Source organism: Xylaria bambusicola, assembly GCF_022495145.1.
Source record: "Xylaria bambusicola strain CBS 139988 unplaced genomic scaffold F5B22scaffold_110, whole genome shotgun sequence".
In the NCBI taxonomy this organism is placed as follows: Eukaryota; Fungi; Ascomycota; class Sordariomycetes; order Xylariales; family Xylariaceae; genus Xylaria; species Xylaria bambusicola.
Window position 1 is genome coordinate 12,438 of NW_025953663.1, and position 17,079 is coordinate 29,516.

At 49.5% G+C, this 17,079-nt stretch overlaps 3 protein-coding genes across 3 annotated transcripts; 2 read left to right on the forward strand and 1 right to left on the reverse strand.

Annotated features, from left to right (window-relative positions):
• Nucleotides 1–11,673: 11,673 nt before the first annotated feature.
• F5B22DRAFT_640650 (vegetative cell wall protein gp1) lies at nt 11,674–12,981 on the forward strand (the record flags this gene model as incomplete). The annotated part of the gene is made up of 2 exons (XM_047977873.1): nt 11,674–11,975; nt 12,042–12,981. 2 exons carry the CDS (start codon nt 11,674–11,676, stop codon nt 12,979–12,981), a joined length of 1,242 nt encoding a protein of 413 aa, XP_047824663.1.
• A 132-nt stretch (nt 12,982–13,113) lies between these two features.
• F5B22DRAFT_57763 (uncharacterized protein) lies at nt 13,114–13,908 on the reverse strand. The gene has a single exon (XM_047973223.1). It carries the CDS (start codon nt 13,732–13,734, stop codon nt 13,246–13,248), a length of 489 nt encoding a protein of 162 aa, XP_047824664.1. The 5' UTR covers nt 13,735–13,908; the 3' UTR covers nt 13,114–13,245.
• On the forward strand, nt 13,618–14,035 carry F5B22DRAFT_58005 (uncharacterized protein). Its single transcript, XM_047973251.1, has one exon. The coding sequence runs from the start codon at nt 13,758–13,760 to the stop codon at nt 13,986–13,988; it is 231 nt and encodes a 76-aa protein (XP_047824665.1). The 5' UTR covers nt 13,618–13,757; the 3' UTR covers nt 13,989–14,035.
• Nucleotides 14,036–17,079: the final 3,044 nt, after the last annotated feature.

Consider the following 17,079-nt stretch of genomic DNA (forward strand, 5'->3'; position numbering starts at 1 on the left):
GTTCATTAAGACGAAGTATGAGCAACCACCATGAAACCCAGTGAAGAACGATGACATAAGTTGATCGGAGGCCTCCCACGGAGAAATCGCCACATTCCTCCAAACTCATTACAGGCTTCAACCTAGTGATTGCAACATTTCAGATTCGATCCTACTGATTACCTAGGACGGTTAGTTTTGCATCACGAAGAGATCGACATGCGTAGCCCTACTGTAACAACTGGCTTAGGAAACAAGTATTAGTCACCAGGGGATTCATCTGAAGATGAGTCAAGAAGTGTTCACGTTATGTGCAACGCTGGTAGGCTGTAGCAGTGACGAATCCAATAATGCAGCATCCATTGCGATATCAAATATCTGGCATTGAGGTAGCTGGCTATCTACGTGACTGACCCTTCGCGGCCCTTGGGGATGGCAGGTCACTTGATCACAAACACGTCTGTTTCACAGAGTTCTGCATTTTCAGCTTTCCTTGAAAGACACGGCCACCCCCAGCTTGCGTTGGTTTCGCCTCAAATATCTACCCCAATGCATTGACACAGCCGATCACCGTGACCTACCCAAGCATAGAAGAGTTCGGATTACGAGGGCAGCAATCAGATTTTGGTACCCGTAAAGATGTGGCACGTCACACAGCGCCAGTAAAGCTCTTTTGAGTTCCGGTGGCGTGTGTAATGCTTCGTAGAGTGATATGTCTATCAAAGTAGTCAGTCATAACAGGGGCGAATCTACAGGATCACAGTAGCGAGCATCACATCAACTGATATAGTAAAAGCCTGTTCTCCATCACGAAAACAAGATGATACGATGATAAATGATAGATATTACAGCATGGTTCGATGCGATCTAGGCACGTCGCGAAAGAGCGAGACAGGGAAACGCCAATGTTGACAAAGAATTGTGCGATGCGATAAGGGCTAACCTGGAAACCCTTGGTACCTATCCGACCTAGCCAGGCACAGCCGCGGGTATGCATCGGGGATCCTAGGAGAGATGTCTTGATGATTTGATTCCAGTTGGATGGACTGTCGTCGGAGGTGGATCTACCTCGGGTTTATACTGCTGCCTGCACACAGTCCTGACATTGCCATGCCTACTTAGCATACCCGTACACTATCCTACCTTACTGCGCCTACCTATTGCGCTCCAGCGCGAGTCCGTCTTCCGTAATATCCGAAAGCCAAAGGTTACGCGGTAAGTGTGCAGTCCATCCACTCGTAGAAGGCGTCGCTGCCAGTCACCATCGCACACATCGACAGGCCCCCCCGATGTCGTAATCTCGGCCCTACTGTGCACACTACTAGCGGTGGGCGTGTAGCCGCCACCACCAAGGACTACATCGTGGGTGACGAGGCGATGCCGGAGACCCTCCCTGCCTGGCTGCTTGCCTGCCAGTGAGCAAGTAAGTAAGTAAGTGTCGGTGGGATTCCCTGTTGGGTAGCCAACGTTTCCCAATTTGCGTTAATGTCGTCTAAGTAGGTAAGGGCTTGAGCGGAGAAAAGTCCCAACGGTGTGTATGGTATAATAGTAGGGTAAGGGTATGGCTTATTATACCTATGTTGAATATCGCGTGTGTGACTCACTGACATTGCGTCGCAAAATATTACATACTTAGGTGCGGTAGGGCCGACTGGGTATAATCCTACCAAGCTCAACCCTGTCCCGCGCGGAGATAGAAGTCTAGGTAACTGTGAGCAAAGCGGAGATAGGCTATAGCTAGCTATTTGACTAATCGATGCTGACGTGAAGAAGGGAATTACTTATAAAAGGGGTATATTTGTTGAATTGTATTGTGTGGGATGTTTGATTTCCCAGTTGTCGGGTTCTTATCGCCGGGGCCCTTGTCGCATTCGGAGCTGCGCGTTTGACATGCCCCAGGCACCAATATCTCCGGATACTTACCTTGTCTTGGACTCGAGGAGTCGAGATGCCTGATAACAGGAGGCAAGGGGTGTCAATAACCTACATACTACGCATACTACCTACTGTAGGGAATATCAATATTATAAACATCCAATATCTACCCAAGTAGGAAGACACACTAGTGTAGAATACTGTAAAGTATTACGTAGCAGCGTATTGTGTGGCGTAGTAGGGTTGGTAAGAAAGTATCAAGTAATGGGTAAATTAGTGGCAGCAAATAGCATGGTAAGAAAAGCCTATAATGCCGAAATAATGATCCGGGGGGAAAAGTTTTCATGACGTCGAGATTTGTCAACTCGGGCCTCAGGCACAAAATGCCACCACCAAACACCCGACGACACAGCGAGGGAACAAAAGAGGGAGGCTTCCGGAATAAGTGGAGTGGCGACGACGCGCTGGTCCGGGAAGACTGTCTTCCGTCGCTCAAGCTGCTGCGCGCATGTCATGATGGTGCTGTTGTAACATACCGCATCGAATTAACTTACTCAAAGTTAACAGCCCTGATTTGAGCCCAGCAATTATTTGCCCATGTTGCTCACGTCTTGATCCTTGGCTTGGCCATTCATATGCCGGGGTGTCGGCTCAGCCACACATTGAAAGCGCGTAATTCAGGTCTTGGTATGACCAGCATTATTTTATTTCATTTTATTTCATGCCTTCTGTATGTACTTATGTATATACCTATTGTTTTTTTCTCTCATAACCCTGCCCACGAGGGGACACGTCAACAGGCTTCGCTCCCGAAAATCTGGGTCGAGTCGACTACTATGTGCTTGTATTTGCCCCAATAAGAGACGAGCTTGGGAAAAAGCGAGGCAAGCATCGTGCATGTGCATGCTGTCAGAGACGCCCTACTAATGTGGCTCGGCTCTTCACCATGATGGCCGCACCCTGGATGCATCGCCGCTTGGCCGGACTGCTCGTAACTGTGTCACACATTTTCCGCGCGCACAGATCATTTGTTGGGGAGTGTGAAACTGTTATACTGTATCTGTATCTACCGTATCTATATAGGACTCTGCCCGCCTTATCCTAGGGAATCCCTCGCAGTATTCTAATAAGATGCTGTTATCTCGGTGGTACGACGGAGTGAGAGACGAGAGGCAGCCGATATCTACAGCAAGATAGAGCCCAACTTATCATTGGGCCAACACCTGTAACACAGCTGGGCGGATGAGGGCCAGGTGAGGGCAACGCATGATCATTATCGAGATTTGTACAACGCAGCACGGCAAGGGAAATCAAGTGCATAATCAACAGCATCTCATTCAAACACTATCTCGTGATAAGCATTCACGATATCACATCGCTGAGGCTAAGCTAGCGCCGACCATTGGGACGAGTGTCATCGCGATGACTCGGGCTGCATTCACGTGTAATTGCTCCTTACCACATGGTTGGATAATCCTTTTCGTAGTGCAGGTGGTGTGGTGCGAGCTGCGACAGATTTGACTGGTTACGCCAATTCTAGCTATCGGTTGATATGGGGCCCGAAGGAACTGGATCCGTCGAAGGGGTTGGTTCGAGGTGTCTTAATATCAGTTGAGCATTCCCACACCACCGAGATCGCGATGGTAAGCAGAGTAGCAGTACTGACGACGGTATCAGAGCGCTTCGCTGTCTGTTCAAATCCCTGTCGAGATGCGCTTACCTACTGTAGATACCTAGATGAATAGATGAATAGATAGCTAGTTATATAATCCATTATATCAGTTGAATCATTATCAACTGCTAAGCGACTTGATCCCTTCTACCGAGAGGGGCAAGTCGCATGAGCAGGAGGGGTTTTGTCGCAACACCAGCCAACAAGAGAATTTCTTTTCCATCTATCGTTTTGTGCGCCGAGCTACGTCAGAGCTCATGGGCTCATGGACCAGGGCTAGCTCGGCGGCATTCAAGCTTCTGGATCTCGCCTCGACTTTGCGCAGGCGGCGCAGTTATGAAACAACGCAGACCGCCCTCTTTTTTTGTAACGACAAGGAAGAGTCGGTGAGTGACAACGGACGATGATCTGCCTGATAGTCGTGTGCCGACTTGTCTTAGTGAGCGATCCTGTTTCCCGGTCGAGGCCAATGGACTGTTTCTGCGAGTTGACGATGTGTCAAAAAAAGAAGACTCGGTGGAGGCCGTCCAGACCGTTTCGGTCGGGCTATTGGGTAAGAGGGGAGAGGAGAAGATAACATTGCTCAGTCAACCATTGTCGACCTGGCTAAGAAGAGTCTGGAGGGTGTGCGCTTTTTGGACCTTTTGGAGTATTTTGAGTATTTTCTCTGCAGGCCCCATGCTCTGCCCACAGATGCGCCAATCGGGAGCGGCACAGCTGCATGCGGCCTGAATGCGAGGCCCTCAAATTGACCACACATTTCACAGCATTGCCTCTCAGCCCACCAAATTGGACATCAGTGCATTGAGAGCACCAACGTCCGCCGGGCATCACGGCATGAGCAGAACAAGGTACGGCACCATGACGTCCATTCTTATGAGTCACCTTGGTTGGTAGACCGACGAGATCGGAGGTCATTTGCCTTGGGGGAGGGGGGTTATTGAGGTCGGCGAGGTGTGTGCGGTTCGTAGTGTTACTAGGTAATGAAGAGAGGCCCTTGGGTGGCAAGGGGATGGGTGGGCATACGAAACCACCCAGGACAATATTCACTCTGGAAAAAAAACATACCTACTGTACACTAGATATGAATTAGTAGGAATGGTGGGATAATGGTATACTACTGTGTGTTGCACGGAAATGTGCAGATAGGCACTACTAAGTACACCACCTACATCTAATAATCCAGACCGGTGAGAAATACGGTAGAGGCAGCACCACAGAGAAGATATTGCAGTTTACATAGTATGATAGTAGGTATCCGGTTGGCGGAGCATGGGCATATGGTAGTAATCTTCCGTCTAAAAAGAAGCCCTGGTTTGCATGAGGTGTGTCGCCAACATGAAGGATCACTCGAAGGGGGTGGATATTATTATCTGCGCAACGCTAATTTCCCAAGCCGGCCGATCCACATGTTGTTGGACCGACCCATGGTCGTGGATGTAATCTCTCTGGTCTAATAGGAAATAAAAAAAATATTCTTGACGCTGAGAGTTGGGGACAGTTACGGAGTACTGTATGGGGCCCAGACCCTGTCGCCTGCCCCCTGGCGTTGAGGCTGATGAGATAGATAGATACATGTCCTGGGCGAGATCAACGGTGAGCCTCAATGGTATCTGTGCTTCACCTGCGGGACAGGCATGTTGTTGAGCCGCACCCCTTTTCATCATCAAAAATGATTTTGAGCCTCATCGTTAGTTGCGATCATGCATTATCGGGCGATAAGCCCCAACCATGAATCATGATCCTTGAGCACTTAGCACTTTGTACAAGATGATTCTTATTACGCTCCACTACACAAGGCAGTGGATACTAATATTGAGGTCCTACTATTGTAGCTACGAACTAGGGAGGCATACTCACTTATATCCTATAATTAACTTACTCATCTTCCCGGGTCCTTGCACGCCTAGCTGTGCAGAGCCGCGAACATGGAAACTCCCTCGTCGCATCGCTTCATTGTTAGAAGAGATCATACGAGTCGAGAAATGTAGGTGTACTGGAGAGAGAGAGGTATGGGAAGATTTTCCTGCTTCATCACACGGTCTGGGCAATCAAGGTCGCTCAGCGGACCTACTTACACTACACACTCAGCAGATAATAATGCTCCATGTCCTAGCTGGAGCGGGCCTCGTTTCGTGTAGGTGCCGATGTGCTGCGAATAACATGATGTCTGGGCGAATGGCACCGAAACAAGGTATCGGAGTGAGACATGCTAATAAGCAGAAGCGAGCTCCGTGCTCAGGGATTTGACACCACCTCGGCTCATTACACTATTGCTGGCTATTAAACTACCGTACTACTGCGTATACTAGCGTACATCTCGCAAGTCCGCACCAGCGCACTGTAGATGAAACAGATAGTGAGAACGACCATGTGGGCAAATGGCACATTGCTTACCACTTACTTATACAGATCTGTACTGAATTGAAGAGGGGGAATAAGAAAGGGAATACGAAAGAGCCTATGAGAATTAGGAATCTGGATAGCGCAAGTTCACGGGCGCATTACTACTGAGCCTATCAGCGATTTAACATCAACTGTTGGTGGCTTTTTTTGCACTCAATTCTGACTCAGCTCTCTTAATTCGGCCGAATGTAACTATAAGTAAGACCTACTATCTAAAGAGGCTGGTCATTTGGTCGGGTGGGATTCCAGAACGGCGTATTCAGTGTATGTGCCATGTAATATGGAACGGGCTGATAGGATTTGCACTTACACTCACACTATCTTTCCGGTGCACTTGTTAGTGACTCGAAGTAGGGAATTCCTTACTGTAATCCACGGGCCTAGCCACTCACTTCCATCATGCCTCGTGCCTTGCGCCCGGACACCAAAGCCATGTGAAGCGGACCCAAAGTTGCGGGATCTAGCGTGCCTAGGTAAGCATGCTAAGTAGGCAGGCTAGACTGAAATGCCAAGTGCAGAATGGTCGACAGGGGAAATCAAGTGCTGGTAAGCTGGTAAGGGCACTACGCAGAAGACGGGCGACATCATACATGAGGGCGGGCACAGCTCCTCCGTCGATCATTGGCAGAGAGGGTTGGAGGATGTGGGCAAGGTGGGCTCGCTGTGCGGCGACCTCCACGTTTTTGCCTGGGCCTCATCTTCCCCGCGATGCATGTGGAGGTGCAGATGACCGTCTCTAGCACGAACTATTCCCTGTTGAGCGGTTGGTTCGCTGCTGAGCGGATTTCCGATGGTGCATCACTGGTGAATACGTATGCGACCATCCGTGATACTGCGTGAATGGCTACTCGCGGTTGACGTAGGGTTGAGACTCGTGGTTTAGACCTCGGCTGGCAGCATGCCATACAAAATATATTGTGCTTGGAGTCACCTCAGCGTTCATATGCCATGTATTACCAAGAACGAACGACTTACAACAAGAGAGACATCATCACGTTAAGCTGTTCTTCCGCTACATCCGGTATAACGAGCATCAATATCACCTAGACTGGATCCCCCACCGATGGTAGAGTCATAGCACTCGTTATCTGCCTATTTACACAGGCAGAAGAGCAGGCTGTGTGGCACCGTACCTCACAGGCAGCTGGGATGTGATGTGATGTGCGGTGACTGGATGGCTGGGAGGTGTCGAGTCACATCAACGCAAGCGCTCGATGAAACCCTGTGCCAATGAAAAAGGTGCGTGCGTGAGACGTCACCTCAGTTGCCTCGCACCGCCATCCTCCATCCGGAAAGACATTCTCAGAGAATCACTGGCTACGAGACTTCGAGCCAAGCTGAATCACAGACAACCTCCTCTTAGGATAGCGAGACAACTGGCTGAGAGACGAATGTATCAGTAGACACGTAGGTAGGTTTCCAGAGCAGAGTCAAAGTAAGTAAGAAAGATGTAGGTAGTGACTCGGGTTGGGCAAGAGACAATAGCCAATATGGGAGTTGGCAGTCCAATACCGTCCAGATCCTTGCTCTCATTGGCCTGGCCTTAACCCGACGGCGAATGAGGACTCGTAGTCGGGTAGCACAGATATATCGAGAGATATTAAACAAAGATGCACGACATCTAGCATAACTACCTGACCTAGCATCATGCGCCTGGACTCTACATATGTATTATATTATATGTATTGCATCGCAGAGATCCTCGGATGGGCTACAAAGTCCAGCCCATCCTGCCCCCATCCTGCCCCATCCTGCCCGTGCCTGGTATGGATGTCTGTATTATGTATGCAGCAACAGGCCCCCTCCCCCTCAGCGTTCCCCCTCTTTTGCCCAGAACGGAAGAGACCTGGGACACCTGATGAGATCTGAGGAGGAGGCGGGGGAAGACCAAGACCAGAGTCTGATCATTGCTTGATGGAGATCAGACTTCGCGTCTGGCCGGATCTGACCCTCTCACACCCTCTCAAGCTCTCACCACACTATCGTACCTACATAGTAAGTACTATACATATACTAAGTCATCTCGGGCGATGACGAAAGCAGGCTGTCTGTCGTCTTCTTCCTACTGCCTGTTGTGTAAGTGACGCTGTCTGCCGTCTATAACTGACGGACGGCCAGCCTGCCTGTCTTTCGATCGATCCATCTACACATACTTGTTCATTAGAAGACCTATGTGTATGGTTTACAGGCCATATTCACGGATCTGCTATCCTCAAGTTTGATTCTTGAAATTGCTCGGTTGATCAAACCAGCACCTAGTCACCTATGAGATATAAAGCTCGCGACTAGCTAGCTTCGAGGACAATCATTCTACTTGTCTGCCGAGATCTAGCAGGAATATTAACTCGGTCATCTTCTCATCCACCGTACTATTTCGAAATATTCCCGCATCTTGGGATCTCTGGATAACCATACTACGTCATCAATTTAGCCACTCAACTACAGTAATATCTGCAGACATCGGCTCTTCACCTCCTGCCATTGCCACTGCGCCACTTGCTATCGTTCGCCTCCAAGGCAATCTGTCGCAAAACATAACCGAGGAACTCTTTTTTTGTGTTTTGCGGCGATAAACCAATCAACCTGAACGTCTAGTTTTCATGATAGCCTGCCTAGTTGGGGACTCGCACTGGCGGCCGTTTCGTCCGTGCACTTACTACGCCACTTCTTGAAACTGCTCCCTTGGCCAAGCTTTCCGTCTTGCGCTGAGCCGCTCGGGCCGGAAGAAGAACACGACATCCAATTGATTGGAGAAGGCGGCCTTTGCTGCTACCTGGAAATATCTTAGTCGTCGCAAACTGTCTGCGAGCGCGATCACGGGGATATCTCAAGCCGTTTCCCTCGCGCGACAGAACAATCGAGGTCGAGGAAACGGTCGAGGGAAATGGACCCTGGACCTTGAAGAGGAAAATTTTCATTGCCTCTTAACAGTGTAGATATACTCTCTCTACACTTGCGCTACAGCATAGGAGGACCGGGATCATCACGGAGGATTGTCTTACGCACAGCTTACGGACGGCGCGGACTTTAGCTGCCTGGCGTCGCTCGTGTCTCTGTGTGTACACTCATTCGCACCACATCTCAATCTCGCTAAACTCCGATCCAATTTCAGGGAGCTCACACCAATCCTGAAATTATACCAAGCCTGACCAAGCTATCGATCTAGTGTATTCCGACATCCCAGCACCCTGGAATCCCATCCCATCTTTCTTACTTATCTAGGGAGCCAGGTTTACACGCGCACGTACACTGTTCCGCACAAGCTAAGATACCGGCTAGAAGGCCAATAAAATAGGTGTCTCACCACATAGGTATCTCTAGACACGGAGATACGAACACGGCGGCGGGCGGACATATTCCACCCGTAGATATCGCATCTGAGAGAGCTGCCAACTGCCGGCATATTTGACAGTTAGTTTTTGTCATTGCGCGACTGCGACACTCTTGGTCACGTCATAGCGTGGGTATTCTGGCAAAGGCCCTGGAAATCCTGCACTACAGAAACGCCGGGCTGGGAATTGAATTTACCAATTGCGCAACGATCGTCGTATTCGGCCTATTCGGTCCCTTGTTGGTCAAATTGTTGAAAAAAAGGGAAGACAAAAAAAAAAAAAGACAAGAGGCCTCAACTGCCAGGCTCGCCCCTTGTTGATTGTCTGTGGCAAAGTTGAAAAGAGCTTTGCTATTTGTTCCATTCCACCTCGAAAAACCTAACAATCATAGTAAAGGAATGATTGTTCTTCTGATCGACTGGTTGTGATTCATCGCCAGTCATCTAGGACAAAAGCGCACGCGCACACTTTCACATGAAAGTAGACCCAACAGCGGCGCTCCCCAAGGAAGAAAGAAACGTCGACCAACCAAAGACAGCAGCTCAATCGGAGCTGAGGAGTGGGAGGCGACTACATAAAGTGCCTTGCTTTCTGTGGTGCAGTGACAGGCGAGAGCTGAAAAAGCGAAGCCGATCCACTCATCGAATGACTCCCGAGGTTCCCAAGACCACTAGAAATTGGGAACAGCAAGGCACTGTAGCCACTGTAGCCACTGTAGCCACTGAAATAGCCACTGTAACCACAGCTGGGCTGGGCTAGGCTAGGCGCGGACCAAGAGTGGAAGCCGACGGAGAGCACGGAGAGACTGTTTGTCACCCGGACCGCTGTGCCGGAAGAGTTAGTGATTGGGTACCCTACCTAGGTACATCGTACTCAAGTACCTACTATAGTACCTCTCACCAACTGAACAAACGCTGTCCAAGTATCTGATTACCTATCGAGGTACAAACCCTCAGTGGCACTGCTGGACGGTACCAAACAAGCTGCTGGGTTCCACTGGCAGACACTGGAGAGAATCTGAGAGAGACGGGAGCATTGCGTTGGGCACAAAGTGCGAGCCGGAAGGTTCTCGGACGTTGTGGCTGTGCTCACCAACAATTACCAATCAATCGCCGGCCGCTTTGACAGGCGAGTTAAGCCTAAAGGGGTATCTGCGGGTATCTGCGTGGTTGATTACACGCCCCCCGGCCCCTCTTCAGCCCGCCCCCTCTCTCTGGCCTCTCTGTCCTTCTTCTTCTCCTTCCAAGGTTCTCTTTTCCCTCCACTACGCTATACTTCCCTTTTAGGCAATATCTATACTACGCTAGGGTAGGTAAAAGGTACCCTCAGCACACACCCATACACCCCCGATAGCCCTGACTGTCTGTTACCTACCTACCTAAGTACCTAGCCTAGGTAGTGTACCTAGGTACTTAGTGCGGGCCTGTTAGTAGTAGAACAGGAGGTAGGTAGCAGGTAACGGTAGCACTAGCCGACGCACTAGCACTAGCAGGGTATACGCGAGTACCTACATACGTTTGGTATTACAGTACGTCGCCAAGGATCAGGGCTTCAGAGGCTTCCGTGTTCCCTGCCCCCTGCCCCCTGCTCGTCTTGGCGGTCCCTCCCTGCCCCCTTCAGCGCCAAATAGCGAGCAACAAAAAAAAACACAATTAGCAAAATACTAATAACACAATAAAAAAATTTCTCGCAAAGGACAGGCTGGTCCCACCCCAACGCCCCCCAGCCAAAATCAATCCCAGGGCAGCCCAGGGCCTCGCCAGCGCTGTCATCTACCCACAGCAATACGCACACGCACACCATACAAAAGCATCCCGCCCGCACTCCCATCGCACACAAATTTCTCGCGGTCATATTTTTTCCTCTTTCAATTTGGCTCTCGCCATACACTGCCCCAATCGCTCCAGTCCCGCGCTTGTTCGATCCCGACCGAACCGACTACGCCGATTTCGATCGCTGCCGTCGATTCGTCATTGCCGCTGACAACGCTGGATTGCGAATGATCCGGCCCCTTCTCGCGCTTTCTCCAGCAATCAAGGTCGACGTCCCTCGACTTTGATCTATAACCCGCCCTCCATCCTCACCCTGGGGGATAACATTGTAGATTTGTAGCATGTTCTCACCAAGAAGTCGGTCTTCCTCTCCTCTTCCTACCGACCACAATCCCAGGTGACGGGCGTCACTTTCTACAGCGTCACGACCTCGGCGCCATCTGTCGATTCCACCATCTCAGCATCACTCTTCCCCTCTTCTCGCGCGCGGCCAGGGGGGCGACGGCGAAATAGCAGCAGACGTATTTCGACCATTCCAGCATCCCAGCGCGAGTATCCTCGACAGACGAGGAGTCCCCTTTTCCGAACGAGCATCGCGGCCCTCAGCAGCAGCAGATTCCGCTCGATATTCCCCACGATGAGCCAATACGGTTCTCCTTACGCGGGCACTCCTCATAGAGGAGCTGACCCTTACTATAATTACGACGTGAATAGCCCCTCGCCAACACCGTCGCCACATCACTACCCATTCTACCCAGCAAAGACCCCGCAACGATCGTCGACGCGAAACCACGTTCGTGGTGCCAGCACCGGCTTCGGTGGTGACTTCGTCCCACGCCCGACCACCGCCTTCTCACCTCGTTACAAGAGCACCGGTGAATACGCCACTGGCCCAAGTCCGCAAGTGAGTTCGCGAAAGCGTAGTTTTTCCACAAAAGGGTCGAAATACCATTTTCATCATCATCATCATCCTGACTTTGACTATGTGACCATCGAGCCCCCGAGGCGAGAGCGTCGCAAGTCTTGTTCTTACTATCGGGCCTCTCATGGGGACTCCGACGAAGACGAAATCATCGATGCCGGCAACGGTTACGTCTATGTATTGGAGGCGCGGTGGAAGGGTTCAAGGCACAGAAATCATTATGACTATTACACTGATCGTCCGGAGTATGGCACTGATTCCCGCTGCTACCCACAGGCTATTCCCACATTTGCTTTTGAGAAAGAGAAGGCCGAGTACACTCGTTATGAGGAACCTCCACTACGCTCCGCCACCAGGGTTGGTCATCGCACCCACTCACGTCGTCCGTCCGCCGGGCCTATTCCTAACATACAGCGTCCCGCGACGGTCCGTCCCACCGCCGCCGTGCCGAAGAAGACCGTCACTGCTCCCCCCCCTAAGGCTACGGAGGCCGATCGCAAGAAGCACTGTATACCCGTCGGGTACTCACTTAAGAATTGGGATCCCACCGAGGAGCCCATCATGCTTCTAGGCAGCGTCTTCGACGCCAATTCTTTGGGCAAATGGATATACGACTGGACCGTCTACCATCACGGCGCTGCTACCCCTATATCGGACATGGCGGGTGAGATGTGGCTCCTACTTATCCAGTTGTCAGGCAAGATAAAACGTTCCGAAGAGATCGTTCCTCAAGTTCGGACGCGGGCCAACCGGGAGATGATCGAGGATTTCATTACTTCAGGCGAGCGCTTGACAGATAGGCTCCGCTCTCTTCTCAAGCGATGTGAGACTCCCATGCTCTCGGTTAACAAGAAGCATGCGGCGCAACAGCTCGGAAAGAACTCCGGTATCGAGTTCGTCGAGACTCTTTTCGGTCGTGAACGTGAGCTTGCCAAGACTGAACAATTTATGCAAGCCGTCCGCCTTTGGAACCTCCGGTTTGACGCCAACTGTGAAGATATCTTGAAGAGGCCAACCCAGTAAATCTCCGTTGGATGGATGCCTGGATCTTCCCATTGGACTTATCAAACCCTCGGATTACCCTGTCTTTGGTTTTCTCCCACAGGCCCACCCAGGATAATCCCATCACTACTACTACCCTAGATACCACACACAAAACTCAACCCTCGAACAAGATGGATTCCTACCATCGTGTACCACCACCGGGACCTATTACAGGCTTTTTTATCCCACGGACTTCCCTTCCCGGAGTTTCCTATGTGTTACTACTGTCATATTATTTGAGCCTCAGGGCAGTTTCCGCATTACGGGGGCGAGAAGGGCTTTCCATACTATTTTTCTGTCTCCGCTATTTCCACTTTTTAGAGATACCCCAGAGCAGAGGAGAGAGTTGATACGACAAGTGAGAGAAGATGTAATGGAGGGATGAGCGCAATTCGTATGCGCTTTCTCTCCGTCACCTGTCGTTATGAAATACACATTTGCGCCGCGCAAGCAGCACACACGAACGAGTACATGAGTGGTCCGATACATGAAGGGCACATTCAGGTTACGGAAGATAAAAGTTTGGACTTGGTGGAATCCGGTTCTTTTGTTTCGTTTCTTTTGTTTAGACCTGAAGCCAGCCGCGGTCATAGGCCTCGGCTTCATTGTTTGAATCTGTCGCCATTTGGGATATGACGACAGGGAAGCGAGCGATCGCTCTGCGGCGACACCAGCGACGAAGAGAGTTGTAATGGAATATTGTGGAGGAATTTGTTTTGCCGTTGCCGCCATCCTACCTACCTACTGGACGGGACATGACAAGTTATGCGATTGATATTTTTGTTGTTTTTTTCGAGCGCCGGGCGTTATTTTTCCTCTACTCATCTTTGGCTGGACTGGTTACAGCGACACTTATAGAACTAGCGATGCCAGTTGGCTCTAGTGCACACTTGGGTTTGTTCACTGGCTGGCTGGATTGGATATACCCATCATTATTTTTTCGGTCTTCGGTAATTTCTGTTTTTTGTTTGGTTGTTTACTTGTAACGCAATATGTAGCGGTATCGACCACAGTTCGTGGAAGGCGCGGAGATAGTTTGAAATTTTGAAAACCAATTACTACTCTTATCTACAATATCATTCATGTCTTCGCTTGTGATGTTCTACAACTATAAATACAACTCAGTTTACTTGTATTCCAATGTGAATGTGCATCTCTATCTACGAAATGATTTATTCCACCTAGACTCTATCATGACGATGATAAGGTCTCTGTGTTTAGTTAGTTTACTTACTTAGGTAGTTATTATGCACGTCTCCCGCACATTGGGCCGGGCTGGGCTGGGCTGAGCTGGGTCGCCCTGTTGCTGCTGGCTGCCTGCAGGTTAGGTAGCCCCGCGGACCCGCGTGGAGACCTGGCATTTTCCCTGCGCTCGCCCGTTGCGCCAAGACGATGCTGTGTAGATACCTAGTGTAGGTAGTGTACTTACGGAGTAGGTATGTATTAACAGCATGGTATTTCCCTGGCGATGGTTGCATGCGGTGATACTACGCTAGGTAGTGTAGTGTAATTGGAGATAGGTAGTGGAGGGTTGGGTAGGCTTTCTATTCTGGGGATGCGGCGTGAGTAATAGTGTGTGTGTACTACCTAGTCGAGGAAAGCAGGGGGTGGAGATGCAGAGAGAGAGAGAGAGAGAGCCTTGTGTGATGAGATGAGTTTTTTGAGATATGTGTGCTTCGTTCAGTTCAGTTAGTTGGTCTTGGTCGGATGGTATTTGTTTAAAATTAGATTGCATATCTGGTACTTACTGACTTATTTACTTGCTTGGAATATTCTATCCCTTGGCTTGGTAATCGATTTATCTATCTGTTGAACTTTTTCCATTCCTATCTCAGTCCTCTTTTTTTGTTTTTTATCTTCCCAAATAAGAAAAACAATAATTGTATCATTATTAATGTGCGTATTAATTCTCGTTTATTGTGCGAAATGCACGGCTCAGCTTGTGGCTCTTGTTCCCTTCCCTTCCCTTCCCTTCCCCTTGTCAGTTCATGGATTATCCCTTGTTCACGCCGAAATTACCTGAGAATCTCCGGTACACAATTTTTTTTTTCTTTTACTAACTATTGCTGGGGGATGAATCCTGGTGTGGTGCGGCACAGTTTGCGCACTCGAACATATAAAATTCTACAATCATTACGGTACAATGGAAGAGAATACCTAGTAGAAGAGAGAAGATGATGAAAATTTTCTTCCTCTCGGGAACTTCTTCTTTGAATGTCATCGAAGCGCTGTGGCTTGTTCGGTATTTGTCAATTTAATCATGTTTGGCTGCTTGAGTATCTATACGTGATGGATTGTTGGTAGGTATGCGCATTGATAGGTGCAGGAATGTTGGTAAGAATGCGTTTGGTTTTCCGACCTATGGTATCTAAGCAATCAATCAATCATCTTAACCACCTACCTATCTATCTGTATGTATGTACGGAGTATGTATGTATGTCTGTATGTATGTCTGTATGTATGTCTGTCTGTATGTCTGTCTGTATGTATGTATGTCTGTCTGTCTGTCTGTATGTCTGTCTGTCTGTCTGTCTGTCTGTATGTCTGTCTGTCTGTATGTCTGTCTGTCTGTCTGTCTGTATGTCTGTCTGTCTGTCTGTATGTCTGTCTGTCTGTCTGTCTGTCTGTCTGTCTGTCTGTCTGTCTGTCTGTCTGTCTGTCTGTCTGTCTGTCTGTCTGTCTGTCTGTCTGTCTGTCTTGTTGTATTACGTTACATTGTGCACGTGTAAGACTTTGCAGCAAACAACAAAAACATAGCGATAGGTAGTTAGGTACTATTATGAGTAAACAAATAATACCGCGCCCGGTGTACTGTAGGTAGTACCGTATGTAGCTATAAGTAAGAAATCGCGGGTAGGCATTTTCCCTGTATTGTCTTTTTGGGGGCCTGTTTGGATCCGATTCCAAGAAAATTGGTGATGTACGCTAGGGACTGCAGACGGAGTACAGTAGCGCCCTTCACCTAAGTAACAGGGCAGGATGCTGGCATCACCCTTGTTTCCTTCTGCCCTGGTCGAGAGAGTAGTGTAGTGTGCAGGTTGAAAAAGGACGTGCTTGTTCAGGGGTGTTTCGGGGAAGATCAGACTAACAGTGATCCATGAGATGAGGAGGCTTGTGTTCCCCTTCCCGTGCGTTGCGTTGCGTTGCGTACAGAGTCACCGCGCTAATCTCTCTCACCTTGGATGCAGGTCGTCGATGCTTTGGCCCAGCCCATCGTACAGTACCACTTTGTCCCTCTGTGATGGTGGCTCGGCCGATATAGATCGCCACGTGTATGGTGGCCTTTGGGGGATTTCTCTCATCTGCTCGTCACTTCATGCCTCGCACAGGAAAGCTTGATATAGAGAGGGGCCCTCATTCGCCTGTCGTTGTGTGCACAGGTATTACATAGTACGCCTATATTCGCGCCCGGTTTGTTTGCAGTCGAGTATCACAGCGCATCGAGACCGTGGTCCAGGATATGCTCATCGTGGTTCATCTGAATTCCTAAGTAGCGCAAGGACGCGGCTCATCGTACCTTGCGGCTCCTTTTGCGACCCCTATTCATCCAGTCATCCCACCCTATCCATCCATCCGTCGTCTATCTATGTAGCTCGGCCCGGATAGAGCTGCGTTTGGTTACTACAATACCCGTACTGTATACACTACACCCAACCTCCATCCTGCATCCCAGCGAGACAAGTCCTTTGTACACAGTAGTATCTAGGGATTCACAGCGAAACCAGCCCAAATAGTCATCGGCTCTTGTGTACTGTGCAGATGTGGCTGGTGAAATAATACAAGAATGTTTCAAACGCGACCAAACTGAAAGGGGTGTGTAGATGAAACGAAGGGCGTCAACTAGTCGTGCCTATATTGGAGTAGCGTAGAAGAGGGTAATTCTATTGTTTCTAGTGTCTCCTCGTGCCCTTTTCTCTTCAACCCTTTTGATGGATGGTATCTTTTTTTTTTTTTTTTTTTTTTTTTTTTTTTTTTTTTTTTTTTTGTGGGGGTTGGGGGGGGGGGGGGGGGGGGGTTTGTGTTTATAGAAGCGGGAAAACGGGGAAGCGGGGGAGAAACGTGCCCGATGTGAAACTA